We start from the raw sequence: 24,469 nt of genomic DNA, 5'->3' as shown, positions 1-24,469 counted from the left end.
AGGGACTACTGAATTAGAGAGATATGAGGATAACTACGAAGTATTTTATTAAAACATATTCAAATAACGGTGTAGCTGAATAGCACGTTATTGAAAATGTTAATTTAAATATTAATTCTCTAAAATTAGAAAATAAATACATTAATTTTATTATAAAAATAACTTAGTTGGGCTTTGCGGTACTTTTTCGAGCACTCTAGTGATGTCAAAAATTAGCTCTTATCCGCTCACTCGCTGTCACTTGTCAAGGTTAGGAAAATCGCCGGTTTCGCGCGTATTGTCGAAGGAATTATCTGTGCCGTTTAACCAGTTTTATGTTTTTATTTTATATTTGTAAATTCTGAATAAAAATAATAAGTCTGATCGCGTGTTCGGTTATATAATAAATCGTAAATTAAAACAAGTGTCAAGATAGTTCCGACTGTAGTTGGCGTTTAGTAGACACCGTCAGTTGGTTATCTAATTTACAATACACGGCGATAAGAAGTAATGCTGACTTAACAACTTGCTTTATCGTGTCATAAAACTGTGTTAGTGATAAAAAAAATAATTGTTCACATAACCTGTTCAGTTCAAGCTAATATGGCTGAGGATAAAAATGTTGTTTGTGGGCCTCCTGAAATCGAAGGCCCGTTGGATATATCTTACAGCGAATATTTATTACAACGACTGAAGGATGGTGGAAACAAAGTTGCTCAGGTAACAGTTTATTTATTTTTGAATATCTTATGTGCAATTTTATTTAATGTGTTGTTTAAAATGTAGACTTGCTCTGTTAACATATTAAGCGCAAGATTTACAACCTTGCCTTCGTATAATTAACGATAAATTGAATTTTATGGCTTATGCATCAATGTTTATGGATAGAATCCAAATATTCTAAAGTAAAAACGTGCGAATTTAATATAATAATTCGAACAATTGATACTTATTTTGAATATTTATAATTTGTATAATAATCACTTAATATGATTATAAATAATATCCTTTTTTCATAAGAATTAATTGAAATGTCAGTATCCATTCGCCCGAATAAAACAACCTAATTTTTCCATTGGTTTTTATTGCATAAAGACATGGTAAAACATTTACCCATAATTAGGTTTTTTTTGTTGTTGCCAAGGGTTAGAAAATAAGTGTTTTGAAATATCTCTGACACACGACCAGTTGCAACTTTCTCTGTGTGTGTTTTTTCAATAAACTATTAAATGTATCCTTTGTCTCAGAACGTGGAGGAGGTTATCTCTTGTAGAGATGATCTCCTCCACGTCTGGCTCCTCTATGGTGCAAATATCCTCCATTCCTTCTGAAATGGGTTCTGTAACTCCTTTGACTCCTACGTTCCCAGTTTCTCAGATTACTTATTCATAAACTCGTTCACATCTCCTTTATCCACTCGTAAAGTCACAAACTTTTCTAGAGACGCAATCTCGGGCCGGGCAGATGAAGTTTTTTCAATAATTTCACACTTTTAACTTTGGACACTATCCTCTTCTTCTCAGTACTGTCTTTCGACTTAACTTTCTTAGGGACCGTGATTAAAATAAAGAAATTTGGCCACAGAACCACACAAAACACAATAGAGATGTTCCCAAAGCGAGATGTGGGATATTAGGAAGATGATGTAGCATTTGCTGCACTAAATACCGGGGGCAGTTTGCGAAGCTCACTCATTATTTGTATTTTGACTCGCAAATAGAAAAAAATTCACTCACAAGGGCAAGGGCACTCACAAGGTATCTCCATATATATCGCTCACTCCTTTCAAGAATGTCAATAATCAAAAAACTTGATTTTTCAGGAGAACGTTTTTAAAGTTTAAAAATATAACACAATGTATTAAAAATAAATATCAAGCCACTTATTGAACTTTTTACTGTGCAACAGATCTTTTTAGGTAAAACCTGAAGGTTTTTTCTCCATTTGAAAAATATTTAGTAAATTTAAAAAAAATAATTAAACAATACCTTTTCTTCAAAATGCGAAAATAACATTTTCTGCTCTGTAGCGGGTAAATATTAAGTTAAAAATATGCCTCTTTTGCTGAGATATAGTACATTTTCTGGGCATTCCGAAAAAATGTACAACTGAAAATTGACGATTTTTGATTTATGACGTTCTTGAAAGGAGTGAGCGATATGTATCATGACTAACATTGTATTTGGTATTTTTTTCTTTCAGATATCCAATACTTCAGGAGAAACTGCCACATATGCGGAAATTCTGCAAAAAAGTGTAAATTTTGCAGTTTCTCTCGGAAAACTGGGAATCAAGCGAGGAGATGTAGTCGCTTTATCCTGCGAAAACAGATTCGAATTCACAACATGTTCCATCGGAGTTATGTTTGCCGGAGCTACGAATGCAACACTCAACGTTCTTTATAGTAGAGGTCAGTTCAACCATTAAAACTACTGGACTGCTAAATAATTCATGGGGACAATATTAACTAACTAACCATCACGCCGCTTCCCCGCAGGGGTAGGCAGAGAGAATAGAGCGCCACACTACTCTGTCTTTACAAACATTCTTCGCCTCTTCCACGTTCATGCATCTTCTCATACATACCCACCGATTATTACGACTCCTAACCTGACCACTTTCAAGTATTTGGCATATCTGATTATGCCATATTTTTCTTGGTCTTCCTCTGCTCCTTTTCCCAATTACACTCGCCTCATACATTTGTTTTACCGTTCTTTCCTCACTCATTCGTTCTACATGTCCAAACCATCTTAACACACCTTTCTTAATTTTATCTATAGTAGAAAACACAATATTAAAAAATATATATATATATATATATATATATTTGTTTGATTGTAAAGAAACATTCGATTCAACCTCTGAGAGTCATATATCAAGATTTATATTTTTTTTAATAGAAAGAGAAATATTTGTGTTTTTATTATTCACACAAACATTTCAATTTCCTACTATTTCTGTGAGCCTAGGCGTCTCATTATTAGAAATAGGTATCAAATTGTGGTAGAGTGGGCTTAAACCGAGTATTTTTCCAGTCCTAAGTGTGTTTATAAATGTATATAAGTTTCTCGATTTGTAGGGATGTTCCGATGATGATTTTTTTTACATTTTGATGATTTATTTAGGAGTAAAAAAATTATGGGGTAAACTTCTCAATGAGTTACTGAATTATTTAAATAAATGTTATTTCCGGGGGATGGATATCCTTCGCTGTGGAATAAATAGCTTGACCAGTTCTCAGTGTAATTCGATCGTGACCCGGGCAAGGAGTTTGTATTGCATGAGTGACCCCGAGCACTCGGGCAAATCGTATTCCGACTTGTTGGTAGTGATTTGCCCGAGCCAAACATATTGATACGTTTGCTTTTATTGTCTAACCCGAGCGGTGTTCAGGCAGTCTTGTTTTGACTTGTTGGCATCGATATCCTGTAGCGATGAATTTTATCAATTAAGTAGTTAATAACTTTTGTTGTATAGATACGTATAAAAATATATGCGCATATGTAATTAAGTTTTTAAAAATCTGTCATCATCCGAATTGTTTTTTTAATATTTTATGACGCACATTGAAGTTTATAAATTATTTAAATAAGGTAAAAATTCATATTTATACCGTGGATGTTTTTTTTGTCAATATAAATATAAGCTGTTGTTTATTTAAGTTTTCTAAGTAAATACCACTATTTTTTTAAATCTACTGTGACACATGTTTCTATACATTCCGCATCATTTTCAAACACCATATGTGAAGCTAATCATACGGTTTTGCGGGATGCATTGCAACATGGGTCACTGTTGATTTTTAGAAATATTGGTACTTACTGAGTAAAACTTTAATTAAAAATGGATAGATTTTACCTCAAAGTGACTGCCGAATCAATTAATGAAAATATAAACATGATTGATTTTCATTTTCACCCTGGACTGATCACCTTGCCTTCATGCAATTTACAATCAAGATAACACTGTGATAATATGATGAAGTGCCCTATGCATTAGATCATCGAGGCTACTTGATAAGAAAGATCTTAGTTGGGCAGCTTTTCTTATTACAAATAGTATTTTCGTAGCTTTTTGAGAATCCTGTATTTGTAGTCATTATTTCTTATAAATTTGTTAACACTATGCTGTCCGGTGACACATTGTTGATGTACTCTAAAAACTATCGGGCATTTGCCTGTGAAATCCCAGCACATGCATGTGCCAGGGCATAGTTAGGTAGACGCTGGACTGCTAAATTGGCGTCGCGGGTTCGATTCCCGCCAATTGCAAAATAAATTCAAGAAATATTTATTTTCAATTGGTCTGGTTGTTTGTGATGCATTTTACACATTTGCCTTCCCTATCCTTACTATGCCACCTGCAGACAAGCCTTTAAAAATAGAACCTTTGTGGGTTATTCCTTTAAAAGCGTTGCGCAGAAAACTTATAGATGCCGGTGACTCTATCCAATACGATATGACAATATCCTCAAAATTTCGTGAAAATAAGGAGCGAGATGAAGAACTCACGAGAATTGATGATGAGATTAGCGAAACTTGAGAATTTATGATCTGAAAGCCTGGAAAAACCAAAATGATCTGTACTAGTCTTACCGGCTGTAAACAATAAAAATCTGATTCAACATGCAAGCGACATGTGTAATTCTTCTCCGTCTTATTCCTCATTACTCAGGGTTGTGACCCTTGTGGAAGCACTCTTCTCCAGTTATCCCTTGACTGCGCTGTAGCTCTCCAACCACCGAGGTTATTGCTGCTGTCTTATTATTATAGAAAATGGTATTTTAAAATGATGACATAATGATATTTTGAGTGTGTCCAAATGCTTGTTCACAAAATCTGGATTATCTCCAATTACAGGAGTTATTTTCATATTATTTTTTGACATCTCATCAAAGATGAAGAAGAATATGGAAGTCTGGGCATTTTGTGTGCGATTATAATCCAGGATTTGGATTTCCTCACATACTAATATAAGAGTTTCTGCTTAGTAAAAAGCTTCTTTACATCTCACCAATAGATGTCTCTAGTGAAGTTTTAGTGATTCAAGAACAAGGTTTTTAAATTGGTTCATATATACAGAACTTCCAAGAATTTGAGTAGTGTGGTTGTCAATAATGGGTAGAATTGGTGAATGTTACACGTGTGTAAAGTGATCACTTAAACCAGCCTATGACGGTCGTCAGCCCCGTAAATGCCCAGACTTCCATATTCTTCTTCATCTTTGATGAGATGTCAAAAAAAAAAAAAAAATGACATAATGATAACTGAGAATATGTTAAAACAATAATCAGGATCTTATATACATAATGACAGTATAGCTTATGACACTAATTGATTTATTCACTTTTTGATGATATTGGTTTTTAAAAACAATACATGTTCAGCTTTGTCATCTCCATTGACCCTGACTCTTAGTCTGTCAAAAATAATGATTTAATTTTTTAATTTGAATAGAATTGTTATCTGTTGACATGAAAGGATTAATACAAAGGCATATATATTATATCATTACATAATTTAATATTTGTCACTATCACATTTGCATTTTAAATAACATGATAGTACCATTATCTTCTAGGAGTAGGTACTCTGGCCGTTCATGCCAAAACTTGAGGTTAAAGTTGAGTTTTTTTTTAATTAATTGATTCGGCAGTCACTCTGCGATAATATCTATCTATTTTCATATTGTCCGCCTCAGTAGTGTAATGGTCAGCACGCTTGGCTACCGTTCTGGAGGACCCGGGTTCGATTCCCAAGGGTGGTAAAATAAATATAAGTGATTTTTTCACTGTAATATTTATTCAATATTACCATGGACTGGTACCTGAAGCGGAGGGCTGATCACCTTTCCTTCATGTGTAAACGATTAAGATAACACTGCGTTAATATGACACAGTGCCCTTTGCACTATTGGGGTGCGGATAAGGGTTTTATTATTATTATTATTATTATTTTCAATTTGAGTTTTACTCGGTAAATACCACTATCGATATGCACCAGTAGTGGTATTTACCAAGTAAAACTTAAATTCAAAATTTGTTTTTTTGCTGTTAAAAATCAGGTTTCGAAATGATTATTTTATTATAATCTATAAATAAATTTAAAAATCAAATATGTCAATTGAGGTTTTATTTTTAAATCTGCTAAGTGTAGTAAATGCCAACCAGGTAATGAATCGTTTTGGGGAATCTGCTTAATTTATCAGCCCCTATAGTGTAGTAGATGGGGAGTTTGACTACCTTACCAGAGGTCTCGGGTTTTATTTCCAATAATTGATTGGCAATTAATTGATCTTTACCTTATTGGCGTTTACAAGGGTTCGTTGGGAAAGGGTCAATATAAATTCTAAATAACCCCTGACCCAACCCAAAACATTAACTATCATAAAGTATTAGTGTACTTGTCGATTTTTATTTATTTATTCTAAACGCAGTTAACATGTGAAAATACCTGTCTTGTATACATACCTCACTTGCTTTTTTTTTTATTCAAACGCAGTCAACATGTTATAATACCTGTCTTGTTCATACCTCGCTTGCTTTTATTTGTTTATTATAAACGCAATCATTATGTTATAACACTTGTCCTGTACATACCTCACTTGCTTTATTTATTTATTCCAAACGCATTCAACGTGTTATAATACCTGTCCTGCACATACCTCACTTTTTTAAAATTTATTTATTCTAAATGCAGTCAATATGGTATAATACCTGTCTTGTAAATACCTCACTAGTTTATTTATTTATTCTAAACGCAGTCAACATGTTATAATACCTGTTCTGTACATACCTCACTTGCTTTTATTTATTTATTCTAAACACAATAAATATATTATAATACCTGTCCTATACAAAACTCACTTGCTTTTATTTGTTTATTATAATCACAGTCAGCATGTTGTAATACCAGTCCTGTAGGTACCTCACTTGCTCGAGTATTTTCGCATTGTTAATTTTTTGTATCTCTTTTTTCCAGATGAATTAATCCATGCTATGAACATTTCTAAGCCCCAAATAGTCTTCTGTTCAGACTTCACGGTGTACAATATCATAGATGCTGTCACCGATATCTCTTCAGTCAAAAAAATTGTTGTCATTGGAGATGAAGCGCCAGAACCCGACATGCTGCTTTTTAAAGATCTTATAAAGGACAATGTGAATGTGGATAAGTACAAACCTACCTACGTGGGGATACATGACCCTTTGGTCATACTATGTTCCTCTGGCACAACTGGCTTGCCCAAAGGCGTTATCCTGACTCATCAGAACTTCTCCATATGCAATGGACACTTATTGTAATTATGATTTTCCTAAATATTCTTGATATTATTCTTAATGTATTCTATTTTGGATTACTGTGGGTTTTTGATCCACTTTGGAAAAAGATCGTTCAGCAATGTTGGAGAGTTGAAATACGGTTCTGTAATGCCATAGATGCAGCTAACATTATCCTCTTCTTTTTGTTAAAAAAAAAACTGTTATCAGTATTAATTTTCTCTCTCGTGAGTTCTCCATCTTGCTCTCTATTTTCACAAAATTTTGAGGATATTGTCATATGATATTAGATAGAGTAACAGGCATCTCCAAAGTTTTCAATATAACACTTTTAAAAGAATAATCCGCAAAGCCTCTACTTTGAGGGTTGTCTGCAGGTAGGATAGTAAGGATAGGGAAGGTAAATGTGAAAAATGCATCAAAAACACACAGACCAATTAAAAATAAATGTTTCTTGAATTTATACTGCGATTTGTAAATTCAATATACATTTCAAAAAGATTCCTATATATTTGAACAGTAATGGTCAAAAACCTACTAAAACCAACTATTACGATAACATTTTTATGTACAACGAGCTCTACCCAGCCACGCATTGCTATAGACCAGTATGGTTAAATGGAAATGAAAGACAGAAATCACACAATTATAATACTTATATATAATTTCACAATGCTTGTGAAGCAATGAAAACATTAAAAATCTTTAAAACAATCGAAAGCATTGAAAATACCAAGAGACAGTAGCTGTCAAGAAGCACGCTATCCACCATGATCAGCAATATTTAATATTGTTAATCGAATAAATTTTTCACACAAATAGTTATTAAAAATCACCCTAGTACCTTAGGGCAAGACTGATCGCCTTGCCTTCTTGTAAGCAATCAAGATAGCGCTCCATCGATATGATGCAATGCTCTATGCACCGTTTGGTGCCGATAAGGGTTAGAAGAAGAAGAAGAAATCTTGATTTAGTATTTTACCTAGTATCATGCAGTAAAAAATTTAGTTTTCAATATTGCAACAATACCCAATAAACTCAAATAAATAAATTCGAAATGTCAAATAATGTTTTTACCCAAGATAATAACTTAACATATTCAAGTATGTGTATGTTTGTTGTTGTGATTTACCGACTTTTTAATATGGAAAATATACAGTTTTACATAAATTAAAAAGTGTAAAATTATTTACGATACCGCAATTTGTTTTTTGTTTATTTTTTCAGAGAGTTGTTAATATTGAAAGATAGAACCCAGCCCCATCGTATGATAACAATAATGCCGTGGTTCCACGCCTATGGGTTCATCACGCACATCATATGTCTCAACATCCACCTGCAGTACGTGTTCTTGGTGAGGTTTGAGGAGGAGCCTTTCCTCAAAGCCATACAAGATTACAAGGTGAAAATGGAGATGTTTCAGCACCCTCATCCTCAAAAAAATCGCTCACTCATTTCAAGAACGTCATAAATCAAAAATCGACAATTTTCGGAATGCCCAGAAAATGTACTACATCCCAGCAAAAGCGGCATATTTTTTACTTAATATTTACCCGCTACAGGGCAGAAAGTGTTGTTTTTGCATTTTGGAGAAAAGGTATTGTTTAATTATTTTTTTAAATATACTAAATATTTTTCAAATGGACAAAAAACCTCCAGGTTTTACCTATAAAGATCTTTTGCACAGTAAAAAGTTCAATAAGTGGCTTGATATTTATTTTTAATACATTGTATTATATTGTTAAACTTTAAAAACGTTCTCCTGAAAAATCAAGTTTTTTTGATTTATGACGTTCTTGAAAGGAGCGAGCGAAATGGCCTGTTTTGGTTGCCCTATCGAAGGAACAGTTTTTCGACAGATTGACATTATAAATAAGCACTTGTTTTTTCCCGCTTGAGTATTATATTTTAACAAAACAACCCGTAGCGAATGTGTTAAGGATGGGAAGGGTATTTTTACCTTCTGGCCTGCCTCATTTCAAAGGCAGAAAATAAGGGATTATACAATGTTTCGATATGAACATTATATACCGATCTCTTTGTTAAGGTCTTAACTCCTTCTGACTCTTATCGACACCCAGTGGTACATAGGGTAAGTGTTACATTGATCGTTACTTACATGAAGGCAAGGTGATCACTCCTGCACTTCAGGGACCAGTCCAGGGATAATATTCAATAAAGACAGGCACCGTGGCATAGTTGGGTAGACGCTCGACTGCAAAACTGGCGTCGGGGGTTCGATTCCCACCAAATGCTAAATAAATTCAAGAAAGATTTATTTTCAATTGTTCTGGGTGTTTGTGATGTATTTTTCACATCTACCATCCCTATCCTTACTATCCTACCTGCAGACAAGACTCTAATAGAAGCTAATTTATATTTGAAGCACTAACTTTGTGATTTTCTATTTTATAATTAAAATGTAACTTTGTTTTAAAATTACTATAAATATTTTATTATAACTTGATTATAATGTCTACCGGTTTCGAAGCTAGCCGCTTCTTTATCAAGACTGATTAATACTTATAGTGATTTTAAAATATTTATAGTGATTTTAAAACAAAGTTACATTTTAATTATCTAATAGAAGCTTTGCTATTTATTCCTTTAAAAAAAATTCATATTAGAGTGAAATCACTAATATTAATTGTCACCCCTCTGGGAATCGAACCATGGACATCCAGCACGGCAGCTAAACACGCTAAACATTACACTACATAGGCGGACTATAGGTCCTAACTATATGTATATAATTAAGAAATCCCCCCGCCAGCGGTCCGCAGGCGTAAAATAAACCTTATATGTTATTCAGACCTTAATATATGTATAATATATGAATATATGTAAAATATATTATTCAAGTCTGAATGATGGAAGTTTAGCTTCTGAAACTAGTAGTCTTTAATAAAACTCAAGTGGTATAAAAACAAGTGTTTTCTTTAATCATTGTAAAATATACCCGTCTGAAATGTGTTAATATAAGAAGTTCGATTTATTGATGGGGGATTAATTCCAGACGACTGTCACAATGCTGGTGCCCCCGCTGATGGTCTTCCTGGCAAAGCACCCCCTTGTGGACAAATACGACATATCCTCGCTCAAGGAGATCTGGTGCGGGGCCGCGCCGCTGTCCAAGGAGCTGCAGCAGTCGGTGACCCGACGCACGGGGGTCACGTGCATCAAGCAGGGCTACGGCATGACGGAGACCACGCTGGCCGTCACGCACAGCGATGTCGGCTCCACCAACAAGTTTGGCTCGTGCGGGAAAGTCGTGCCCGGAACCAAGATAAAGGTATCTGATAATGTATATTTGAAGCACTAACTTTGTGATTTTCCATTTTATAATTAAAATGTAACTTTGTTTTAAAATATTTTATTTATTGTTTTGGCATTAACTTTGTGGTTAGACATGTTACAATGATTAAAGAAAACACTTGTTTTATACCATTTGAGTTTTATTAAAGACTACATGTTTCGGAAGTTAAACTTCCATCATTCAGGTCTGTATAGTAACTAAAATATAAAATATTAAATTGTTCTATAAATAAGGAGACGGGAAAGTTATGGGGAGGGGGTTAGTCAAGGGGCGGAGTTGGAAAACAAAGGAAAAATGGAAAGCAAAGGTGAAGAATTAGAATTTTATATTTTAGTTATTATACAGACCTGAATGATGGAAGTTTAACTTCCAAAACATGTAGTCTTTAATAAAACTCAAGTGGTATAAAACATGTGTTTTCTTTAATCATTGTTTTAGAATCACTAATTTTAAAACAGAGGTGATTTTAAAACAAAGTTACATTTTAATTACAAAGGTAACTTATTTATAGATTTCACATTTAATTTAGAACTCCATTTTAATTTATGTACTAAATATTAAATCAAACACTGATTTTTTGAACCTACTCAGTTGTATTTTATTGTTGAGAAAACGCATAAAAATCAATTTTGTGACAGTTTTTTCGGCTAGTTATGGGATTTTCAAACTAATGTGAAGATTAAATGGACTGACGGCCCTATATAAGGCAGCTATGTAAGTCAAATATCAATAAAAAAAATAATAAAAAAGTTTTTTTTTCATTACTAATATTTATTTATACTACTCTAGACTGGTACCTGAAGCATAAGACTGATCACCTTCCTTCATATAATTAACAATCAAATTAACATTGCATCAATCTGATACAGTGCCCTATGCACCATTGGTCGCGAATCAGAGTAAGAAGAAGAAGAAGAATGCTGGATAGGGCACTGTATTGTATCAGTGCAGTGTTATCTTGATTGTTAATTGCACGAAGGCAAGGTCAAGTCCTGCAATTCTCGTACCAGTCCAGGTGGTAAATAAATAACATGAGAATGAGAATATTTATGGGAACCGAACCCGGGAACTCCGGCATGGTAGCCAAACGTGCTTACTACTTTGCTACGGAGGCGGACATATCGCTCACTCCTTTCAAGAACGTCATAAATCAAAAATCGTCAATTTTGAGTTGTGCATGTTTTCGTAATGCCCAGAAAATGTACTATATCCCAGCAAAAGAGGCATATTTTTAACTTAATATTTACTCGCTACAGGGCAGAAAAAGTTATTTTTGCATTTTGAATAAAAAGTATTGTTTAATTATTTTTTTAAATATACTAAATATTTTTCAAATGGAGAAAAAATATTCAGGTTTTACCTAAAAAGATCTGTTTCACAGTAAAAAGTTAAATAAGTGGCTTGATATTTTTTTTTAATACATTGTATTTTATGTTTGAACTTTAAAAACGTTCTCCTGAAAAATCAAGTTTTTTGATTTATGACGTTCTTGAAAGGAGTGAGCGATATATAATATATCACAATTTATATTTTCCTTCTATGGAAATGCGAGTGTATAGTAAATAAATTTATTTAATCTTGAAGTGCTCGTATACAAAATTTTTTGTTGTTGCTTGAGTACTATTCTTTATTTACATACGGTTTGTAAAGTTGAAAAACTGATCTATCTGAAGGTCATTAGTAGCTTCATTCTGAATACGTATTTATACATACTTAAAATTGTAAACGAAAACACTTGTTTTTTTAAGTGACGCTGCTACTTGATATTGACGCGCTTGCTTTCGGTAATCCTGCTTTGAAAAAGAAATCTAAGTTTTGTTCGCAATTTCAATGTTTTGTGACATAATTTGTGATTATCGTGGCCGCTAATAATTGTTTATATGCAGCGACCCTTGGATTTTAGGCATGTATAATATTTTCATTAATTGATTCGGCAGTCACTTTGTGCTAAAATCTATGCATTTTAAATTTATGTTCTACTTACTAAATACCACTATTTCTCAAAGAAAATGATGCGGATTGCATCGAAACACGTGTCACAATAGATTTTAAGAAATAGTATTTACTAAGTAACACTTAAGTTTAAAATGTATAATATGTATTAACACAACATTTTAAGTTTTTTTTTACATTCAACTGGATTTTCGTCCGTTATATCCAAAGTTCGTTAAATAGAGGTCCGTTATATAGAGGATTTACTGTAACCCGAAAATCATCTCATATCACTTCCACATTGAAGAAATTAGTTTTCCTTCAAAATAATTTTATGGTTTAAATAGAAAAGAGTTATTGAAAGGAGTTTAAAAAATATATGAAAATATTTTTTCTGTATATCGCTCACTCCTTTCAAGAACGTCAGAAATCAAAAAACGTGATTTTTCAGGAGAACTTTTTTAAAGTTAAAAATATAATATAATTTATTACTAATAAATATCAAGCCACTTATTGAACTTTTTACTGTGCAACAGATCTTTTTAGGTTAAACCTGTTTTTTCTCCATTTGAAAAATAACTAGTATAATAAAAAAAATAATTAAACAATACCTTTTCTTCAATATGCAAAAACAATACTTTCTGCCCTGTAGCGGGTAAATATTAAGTTAAAAATATGCCGCTTTTGCTGGGATATAGTACATTTTCTTGGCATTTCGAAAACATGGACAACTGAAAATTGACAAATTTTTATTTATGACGTTCTTGAAAGGAGTGAGCGGTATAGCCACTTAATACGTAATGTGGCTAACTCATCAGGGCTTAACCCTTCAGGTGATTGATTTTTTAAAATTCAGACATTTGATTTTTTAAAATTCAACAAAAAGTGTCGTTGACCACCTTACCTTTGGACTATTTTCCAAAAAGTAGGTGAATAATCTTCTGGATCTTAAAAAATAAAAAGAAAACATTTTTTTCTCAATTCAAGATTTCTCAATAACAATACTTATTTACAATGTACCAGTAATTTTTTAAAACAATATACATACCTATTTATGACCCTTTGCAAGTCAGAGGTTCTCAACATAAGATGTCGCCGGATTTTTTATTGTGATGGCATTCTATTGAATATTTTTACAAATATATGTTGTATTGAATGTAATATATCAATCTACATAATCTCGACATATTCTACAAACATTGAAAAAATAAGTAGCCAGTGATATTGACCTCGAAATGATAAATGCACCGTATGACCTATTGGTATGCATAGGGCGAGTAGGAACAAGTTGACATATCACGAAGGTTTCTGTGGTTGCAGGCTTACTTTTTTGGACAGCTTAAATGTAAATGTTAAATGTGATAAATGTAAGGGATACAGCTTGTTGCATTCGGGCGATAATATAGTGTACGTATTATGTACGTTCATATGGGTAGGGCGGTTAATACATGAAAAAATAAAGAATTGTGTTTGTATAAACACCGTGTCACATTACGGTTGCATAAAACCACAAAAATAACAATTTGGGCAATTATTTTTCAATTGAAAATATATAAGTGATAAAGGCAAGTGTTTCCTACTTGATGACCACTTAAATTGATATCAGTATAGTACACAAGTAGTTTTTTTTATGGCTGTGCCTGTATATCTGCACACAGTACTCAAGAGACATAAAGTATGCCGATAAAACGGCAAGCAGCATCCAAGGGGTTAATATACATCTAAGAGTAAAAAAATATTGTTTATTTTTAAATTTTTTGTTTGGAGTCATCTTTAAGAAATAACATAATTGATTTATATCTAAATAAATAAAACACTTGTATAGAACGACTGTTCATGACATCATCTGTCGCTCTTGAAACTAATATTATCCAATAAAATCTCGAAAGTGATCTTACATAAGTATTTCTATTTTTTTTTTTTGACTTGAAAGAAATATTTTAGTTTTTTATTATTTACAAAAATACTTAAATTTCGTACTATTTCTGTGAGCCTAAGCGGCTCATTATTAGAAATAGGTATCAAATTGTGGTAGAGTGGGTTTGAACCGAGAAACTGTGACCCAAGAGACCGCGACACTAACCACGGGACCACAACCCGACATTTTTATTTATTTCATTTTAAAACATTTTTACTTAATTAAGAATTCCGCCTTTGCAAAATAAATGTAAGGGATTTTTCACTTTAATGTTTAATATTACCCTTGATTGGTACTTGACTTTTGGATTTTACCATCTGGAGAATTGCAAGGCTGATCACCTTTTCTTATGTATTTAACGATCAAGATAACACTGCTTATAATGCAGTGCCCTTTGCACCATTGGGTGTGGATAAGGGTTAGAAGAAGATAACACCAAAATTGAATGAATTCCAAAAATGCAGCTGTATAATATTTTTACATAAAAATAACACAACCTTGCATATTTTTTTAATTGACAAATTTCTCCTGATGGTAAATTTTTATTAATATCGTCCTTTTCTAATTAATATTATCTACTTTTCCTTCTCCATTTCCTTATAGAATTAATGTCCTTCACTTGTGTCATTTGTACCGTAGAACAGGGCTACTTGAACTTTGATGTGTTACTTGAGCCCAGTACAAAAAAAAATTTAATCTGTATTTGGTCTACAATAATGAATGTATCGTGATAATAAGTATCACCTGTCAGGGAAACAATGAATCATGTCGATATGTTCATTATTGTAACCAAATACAAATCTAATTTTTTTTTTGTACTGGGCTCAAGTAACACATCAAAATTCAAGTAGCCCCGTTCTACGGTATCCTGTAACATATATTACACTCTTATTCAAGAATCTAAGGGTAAAGACTGATCGGAGCATTTTGTCGTAACGTAACATGTTACGATGCGAGCATTCAGGCAGTCAGTACAGCAGCCGAGCGCTCCATCATAGTTTCAGATGCTCGCTGTTCCTTGCTGCGAGCTATGTTACGACGTTATGTTACGACGAAATGCTCCGGTCAGTCTCCACCTTAAGGCGCAGGACCGATCACCTTGGCTTCAGTTAATTAATAATTCAGTTAACACCGCATTGATCTGCTGCGGCTCTCTAAGTACCGTTGGGTCCAGATAGGAGTCAGAATAGAAATTTAAATCAACATATAAATACCAGTTTTAGGCTCCAAATAGTTGGATAGACGCTCGACTCCGAAACTGGCATCGCGGGTTCGATTCCTGCCAATTGCAAAATGAATTCAAGAAAGATTTTTTTTCAATTGGTCTGGGTGTTTGTGATGTATTTTTCACATTTACCTTCCCTATCCTTACTATCCTACCTGAAGACAAGCTTCTAAAAGTATAAGCTTTGCAGGTTAATTCTTTTTCTTATTAAAAATAATAATAATAATTTTACGATTTATTTTTAAAAAATATATATTTTGCTAAATACTTTTTCTTTTAATACCTCTGATAAAATTATTAGTATTTTACGACAAAAAAAAATTCTTCATCTTCTCTTTTTCTTATATTACAATTACAAAGACATTGTATTTGTATTCATATTGATAATTGTTTGCTCACTGTTACTGAGATAATGAAATGTTTTGTCAGATAAGCGTTGAGTGGATTTTGAACTCTTAATACTAACCTTACAATACAAAAATGAAGGTCGAGGTAGCAACTATCTTTCTTGCTAACTACTGGCTTAGCATAAATGTATCGGTGCTAGACACGTCTAACCTACAAAACATAATGATCTTTTTAAGTTAAAAATATGCTGAAATGATGTGGCTTTATATTTGATTCTGACAAACTACAAATGTGGCAAAAACTATTATTACAGTTAATAGTTATTAGGTTACAAAATTAATCTTTTGTAGTATGTGCAGTTGAATTTTTTATATGATTACTTGTTTGCGTTTGTATATGTATGTAAAGGTAGACTGGTAATGTAAGAAACATAACAAGTTACAAATTTTTTCAAAACTAATTCCTATGACTTGCATCACCGGTGCCTACTTAGAGGTCCTAAAAAGGTTCTTTTCATTTATTTTGTAATCCGTAAACATAACAGTCTCCGTTTGGAACTGTTACTTTATTTCTGGGAGACGCCACTGTCATATTTTTGTATGGTATCATATTATTTAATCTGAAATGTTAAATGTCACCCAATCTTTAAATAAACATTAAATTAACGATATATGTTGAAAATTATTTAGTCGTTTGTGGTCCATATTTGTGAAGAAAAAAAAATGATTCTAGATATCAATAGGTTTTTTAAACGTTAAAAGTCAAAGGAATTTCTACAACAAAAAATATTTTAAAAATTTGTTTCCAATATGTCAAATTATTATTTTTTATTATTATCAATCAAACTCATAATTGGTTTATTTTTTACTGTCACTTTTATATTGTTTCATTTTCAAACTGTTCTGGTCGTGTGAGCAATATAAATTATACAAAAATTAAAAAGTAAAAACTTTTCTAATATATGCATATTTCGCCTTAATATTTTGTTTTCTAAATATATGTTTTTATGGGTTATACATGTCTGGTGCCGATCCACATAAATAATACTGTTTACCAAACACAATATGTATTTATTCAAGTAACTATTATGATGCAGTTGCACTATTGTTTGAAAATTCTAGTCCAATACTGCATGCTGTTAGTGACATTAAAATCATATTAGTTGAGTACTATTCACAATCAAGTGTTAATTCAATGTTTAGTTTTCATTTGGTGCTTCAAAATCAACAGCTTGACAAATGTGTTCAATTTTCAATTTATAGGTATCAAAGTTCATATTTTTTTAGTGCTTTGTGAGCCGTTGCTTTTGTTCGATCATTGACATTTGAATTTTTTCTTAAATTTTGTCATAACATACTAAGGACGGGAAAGGTATTTCTACCCGTTCGGCCGATTGATGCTTAAGGATGGGAAGGGTATTTTAACTTTCTGCACTGGCCTCAGATCAATGTCAGAAAATAAGGAATCATTAATTTTTTTTATATGAATATTAAATAATAAAGAGAAACATTTGTGTTTTTATTATTTATACAAATATTTCAATTTCATACTATTTATGTGAGCCTAAGCAGCTCATTATTAGAAATAGGTATCAAATTGTGGTAGAGTAGGTTCGAAGCGAGAAACTCTGACTTGAGAGTCCGCGACACTAACCACGGGATCACAACCCGACACATTATTGTGTAACAATCTTTTCGTTAAGGTCATAAATATCGTAGTCATACAGGAGAAAGTGACCAAGTGCATTTTTTACAAAAACGTGATCATTGACTATTTGATATCTTACTAGCTTAATATTGCCCTGAAAAAATCCCAAAGGATTTTAAACTTGAAAGTATCATATATTGACTTGTTAAAAATAACTAACTGCAATGGTGTTTATTTTCTTGCCAAGCAAAAGTTACTTAAATGACCCTCCTGAACATTTTACATTTTGGTAGTTGGTCACTTTCTCCTGTACGACTACGATATATCCACAATTGTCGCCAGCGGTCGGCAGGCGTAAAAAACTCCCATCTTAAATGTGTTAACACTTTATTTACCAATGATTTTTTTAAAGCCTTACCTTTAACACCAATCAAATTTGTACTAATAAAGAAAATTCATATTTTAACAGACACATTCGTAACTTCTGTACCAATCGTTCGATTATTACGATTTTTATTACTTTTACTGCCAAAAGCCAAATTGTCCTTCTTTCTATCCTACATATTGGAAATAACTCTCAAAATTATGTCAATCACTACATCGATTTCAAATTTAAACTGTTCTCAATAAGGATTTTACAGCAAACTAAAAATAAATATAAAAAAATATGCCCTATTATTTGTCAAAATTTTATGTGTTGAAGACAATATTTTTTATCAATACAGAATGTTTCTAGACACGTTTCTAGAATCACAATACGACATTTTTTCCTCATAATTTCAACTGCAAAAAGTTGTTTACAGACGGTTTTGTAGTGTATTTATGATTTTGGAATGTAGCTTATTCTATCAACTTTTTTTGTCTGTAATTTACTAAATTTTTTTAGTGTATAATTCTAGATTGGCCTCTAGAATCATCCGATTATCAAATTATAATTATTCATAGATATGTAGCACTAAAAAACTTTTATATACTACACTAAAAATATCTTAATATTTAGGTTTTTTCTTATTAAATATAAATAAAATTATATTCTAACTAACTAACCATCATGCCACTTCTCAGCAGGGATAGACAGAAAAAATAGCATGTCCGCCTCCGTGGTGTAATGGTTAGCACGTTTAGCTACCGTGCTGAAGGTCCCGGGTTCGATTTTCAGTAGGATGGGATAAAAATGAATATTGTGATTTTACACTCTAATATTTACTTAAAACTACCCTGGACTGGTCCCTGAATTGCGGGAGTGATCACCTTGCCGTCATATAAGTATCGATCAAGATAACACTGCGTCAATACGAATCAGTTCCCCTTTGCACCATTGGGTGCGGATAGATTGATATATATATATATATATATATATATATATATATATATATATATATATATATATATATATATATATATATATATATATTGTCTGCCTCTATATATAGAACCCAAATTGGGTTCTATATATATATATATATATATATATAGAACCCAAATTGTCAAAATCAATGAAGCCTATAGCCAACCCCTTACTAGTAATTTCGGTATACCTCAGGGTACAGTCTTAGGCCCTTTACTATTTATCATCTACGTCAACGACATATTTCACCAAAACATCAGCGGTAACATAATATCCTATGCTGATGACACCGCAATAGTTATAAACGGACCCAACTGGAATACCGTAAATGATCGCGCAAATAAGGACATGAAAATCCTAAAATTCTGGTTTGACAATAATCTATTATCCCTAAATACAGACAAAACATTCTTTATCCCATTTTGTATCCATAAACTCAAAATACCGACAAATATAAAAATTACAATTCACAATGGTGACTGCAGGGATTCAAATTGCAAAAACTTATGTTCTGTTTTATGTCAAAAAAAAGAAATAAAATATCTAGGTGTAATAATAGACCAACATTTGAAATACCATAGTCACATTAATGAACTAGTAAAACGAATAAGAAAATGCATATATATATTCATTAGAATCCGAAACATACTAACCATCGACAACCTAAAAAGAGTTTACTATGCTATCGTTCACTCACTACTACAGTATGGCATTATTGCATGGGGAGGCTCATACAACAACATACTGAAATCAGTGAAAATAGTACAGAAAACCATAATTAAAGTCATCTTGAATAAAAAAAACATATTTCCTACAAAATTATTATTTAAAAAATTTCAAGTCCCAAATATAGAATCCATTTATAAAAAAAACCGCAGTTTTTCAAATACTAAAGGGTGACAACTATTTAAATTTAACAAAGAATTTATCATCGAGATTCTCAAACGATTTTTCTATTCCAAAATGCAACACCAAGCAATTTCAGCAAAACTTCAAATATTTGGCAATCAAACATTTCAATAAACTCCCTAAAGAAATAAAAAAAATAGATGATATAAAAATCCTCAAGAAAAAAATTAAAGCTCTATACATTTAAATCTTTAAAAAAATATATTAAAAAAACTATTATATCTTTTATTATATAACATTAAACCACGAGTGTAAGTCCCTTTCCAAGCACAAGAGCACAGACTCTTTTATGGAGAGGCACAGCGAATCGAAATATAAAAGTTCTACATTTGTATAAATGATTCAAATGTTATTATGTTATAAATAAAAATGTAAATATATTATGAATAAAAAAAAATATATATATATATATATATATATATATATATATATATATATATATATATATATATATATATACTAATTTTAATTAATTTTAACTCTTTTTTTAGTTTTAATTTGTACCAGAAGATGAAAACAATTGTCGTTTTCGAAACTAGTCGTAAATAAAAATAAAACTCAATTAAGTGGATTATTCAAGTGTTTAATTTTAATAAGATAATAATCCCCTCTTCATTGTTAATACATAGAATTCCTTCACTACTTTCATATTTATTTTGTTAGGTTTATCTCATTTCTACTAGTGCTGCTGTTAAATGACAATCTGTGTCCAATATTTGCTAAATTTTGCCATTTTTACCTTTTAATATAAATTTTAAAAAGTATAAACATGTCATGTGTTATGTAAATTATGTTTCTATCGGTGTAAACAATTGATTAGTTATCATTTTAATGTTTTTTTTCTGTGTAAAGAACCTAAGTGATTCGAAAATGAGAGTCATGTAGTGAAAGTGATTTTACTTTCTGTTTATGTAAGTGTATACAAACCTCAAACTGGTATGATATCTATAAGCATAACAGGTTTATGTGCAGACGAATATCATTAGTTTATGTGAATTGTATTTGTTTGTATTTATTTAGTGTTAAAAAAATTAAATTTGCATGCAAGTGAAAAATTCTAAAATGTATACATTTGTCATTTGTGTTTATGTTAAAATATAATCAATGTACAACATTTTGAGTGTGTCCAAATACTTGTTCACAAAATCTGGATTATCTCCAATTACAGGAGTTATTTTCATATTATTTTTTGACATCTCATCAAAGATGAAGAAGAATATGGAAGTCTGGGCATTTACGGGGCTTACGAGCGTCATAGGCTGGTTTGAGTGATCACTTTACACACGTGTAACATTCACCAATTCTACCCATTATTGACAACCACACTACTCAAATTCTTGGAAGTTCTATATATATGAACCAATTTAGAAACCTTGTTCATGAATCACTAAAACTTCACTTCTTTACATCTCACCAATAGATGTCTCTAGTGAAGTTTTAGTGATTCATGAACAAGGTTTCTAAATTGGTTCATATATATAGAACTTCCAAGAATTTGAGTAGTGTGGTTGTCAATAATGGGTAGAATTGGTGAATGTTACACGTGTGTAAAGTGATCACTCAAACCAGCCTATGACGGTCGTAAGCCCCGTAAATGCCCAGACTTCCATATTCTTCTTCATCTTTGATGAGATGTCAAAAAATAATATAATCAATGTATTTTTATTTTATTTTTTATTAACATAAATTGTACAGATTTATTTAAATCACAATTTTAAACATATTAAAAAAATATTTTGTAAAGACCCACCAAGCCACCTTGTGTGTCTTGTCGGTGGAGTTCTTTTTGATTACATTTTTTATTGTTTTTAACCATTTTAACCTTATATACACACAAGAAAGAGGGAAAAATTAAGAATATATATATTTTACAATTTTCATAAAATTAACTCTTGATCATTTACCCATTACTTTATTTTGCCTTTGTTCCATATTTTATTTTGACCTCTAACATCCGTCGGCAACAAATTAAAAATGTTCGGAACGATATATCGCAGTGTTTGACTCCCATATTTACTGTTTATTCTTGGGACCATCAAACCTTCGTTGTGTGTAAATCGTGTATCATGGTTGTGTACTAAAAGATTTCGATATTTTTGTCTAGTTTGTTGTTCAACGATGATACTCATCCATAAAATTCCACGTACCGGCAGTAATTTTAAATGTTTAAATATCAAGATTGGATATTCCCTTTAATTATGTATATGACGGGGTAATTTTTTGAAAATACAGTATAGAATAATACTTAATGATATAATATGTTATAATGATAAGTTACATATTCTAAATTGTAAAATATAAAATCACTGTTAATATTTTATTATAACTTAATTATAATGTCTACTGGTTTTGAAGCTAACCGCTTCTTTATCGAGACTTATATTAATACAAGACTGAGTAATAATTTTTTGTTACCAGGTGGTAGACATAGTAACTGGAGAATCGCTGGGCCCCAACAAGAACGGGGAGCTGTGCTTCAAGGGCCCGCTGATGATGGCTGGATACATCGGAGATGCCGCCTCTACGGGAGGCATCTTCGACTCCGAGGGCTGGCTGCATTCGGGAGACATCGGCTACTACGATGAAGACTATTTCTTCTATGTCGTCGACCGGCTGAAGGAGCTCATCAAATACAAAGGGTTCCAAGTATGTCAAAATTATACATATTTGCCTTTTTAATGCCAAAAATTAAGAGCGCCAATTATGTCAAATTTATATTTACCTTTTTAATGCCAAAGAGCAAGAATTTATTTATTTATTTCATAGATGAAGAAGAATATGAATGTCTGGGTATTTATAGGGTTTAAGGTGGGGACTGACTGGAGCTTTTCGTCGTAACGTAATGTCGTAACGTTGCTCGCGGTGAGCATCCGACTATGGATTGAGCGCTCGGCTCGCTGTAATGACTAAACGAATGCTCGCATCGTAACGTGTTACATTACGGGAAAATGGCTCCGGTCAGACCCTACCATTATAACTTGTCATAGGCTGGTTAAGTGATCACTTAAGCAAGCCAATTAATGTGACGCTTGTAAGCCATGTGCAACATTCACCGTTCTACTCATGATTGACAATCACACAACTCAAATTTTTTGAACTCATATAATATATCATTAATCTCATCACTATTTCAGCGATTTTCTTGATGAATGTATACCTATTGTTTATGTACCTTTTACGAGTACAAAGAGTTAATATAATTAATTGTTTAAAATCCTTTCATTAGCAAAGATGTCTTTATTGACAGATTACCATTAATAATGAAAAAAAAAACTTTTTATTTACTATTGTGACTTTTTCGCTCATTAAAGGTCCCTCCTGCGGAGCTGGAAGCCTTGCTGCTTCAGCATCAGGGCGTCATGGACACCGGAGTAGTCGGATTGCCGGACGATGAGGCCGGAGAACTTCCTCTCGCCTTTGTAGTCAAGCGACCGGGCTCCAATGTGACCGCTGAAGATATTCAGAGTTTTGTGGCCAAAAGGGTGTCTTCGCACAAACGCTTGCGGGGCAGTGTTATATTTGTCGACGAAATTCCCAAAAATCCGAGTGGAAAAATTCTTAGAAGAGAACTGAGAGATTTACTCAAGAAAATTCCCAAATCCAAACTGTAAATCGATAATTAACATTATACAGTGGAACCTCTCATGGCGAGCATTATTCGTTCTAGAATCTTACTCGTTAAGTCAAACATTTTTTGTTTTGACTATCGCGAAAGTCCTGACTCACATGTGAATGTCGTAGAGAAGGGACTTGCCCTTTCTGTATTGTTTCTGTATTGCCCTTTCTGTTGTGAGAGGTGCTCGTTGTGAGAGGTTCCACTGTATTATAATTGCATCCCTTTTTACTTCGACATTTATTTATACATACATATATCCACCTTTCTATGTAAATTATTTCAACTCACAAAATGCAATTTTTCTATTACTTTTGCAATTATGTGTTTATTATTTTATATTAAATATATTGAATTTAAAAAAATATATACCAGACAAAATCATATGAAGATTTTGTCATTCTATATCGCTCACTCCTTTCAAGAACGTCATAAATCAAAAAACTTGATTATTCAGGAGAACGTTTTTAAAGTTTAAAAATATAACACAATGTATTAAAAATAAATATCAAGACACTTATTAAACTTTTTACTGTGCAACAGATCTTTTTAGGTAAAACCTGAAGGTTTTTTCTCAATTTGAAAAATATTAAGTTTATTTAAAAATATATATATACCATACATTTTATTCAAAATGCAAAAACAACACTTTCTGCCCTGTAGTGGGTAAATATTAAGTTAAAAATATGCCTCTTTTGCTGGGATATAGTATATTTTCTAGGTATTCCGAAAACATGCACAACTGAAAATTGACGAATTTTGATTTATGACGTTCTTGAAAGGAGTGAGCGATATATGTAAATATATTGTAACATTATCTTGCTCCTTATATTTACATTTGTATTTTATGTATTTATTTAGTTTTTTTACTGAAAGTTTGTGTTTTTTTTTATCTAATATTAAATATTTACCAACAGAGGAATGCTACAGATATTTAAATATGTGATCTGTA

The 24,469-nt window shown here is 32.0% G+C and overlaps 1 protein-coding gene across 1 annotated transcript; it reads left to right on the top strand.

The window, feature by feature from the left end:
* Window positions 1-201: 201 nt before the first annotated feature.
* On the top strand, window positions 202-23,651 carry LOC148312122 (luciferin 4-monooxygenase-like). Its single transcript, XM_088277935.1, has 7 exons — window positions 202-699; window positions 2,182-2,389; window positions 6,963-7,281; window positions 8,489-8,663; window positions 10,278-10,553; window positions 22,323-22,550; window positions 23,216-23,651. Exons 1-7 carry the CDS (start codon window positions 583-585, stop codon window positions 23,513-23,515), a joined length of 1,623 nt encoding a protein of 540 aa, XP_088134061.1. The 5' UTR covers window positions 202-582; the 3' UTR covers window positions 23,516-23,651.
* The last annotated feature ends 818 nt before the right edge of the window (window positions 23,652-24,469 follow it).

This window comes from Brachycentrus maculatus, unplaced genomic scaffold, assembly GCF_059751285.1.
Source record: "Brachycentrus maculatus isolate JH-2025_06_01 unplaced genomic scaffold, ASM5975128v1 h1tg000050l, whole genome shotgun sequence".
NCBI classification, from domain to species: Eukaryota; Metazoa; Arthropoda; class Insecta; order Trichoptera; family Brachycentridae; genus Brachycentrus; species Brachycentrus maculatus.
This window is presented reverse-complemented; position numbering and strand designations above follow the sequence as displayed.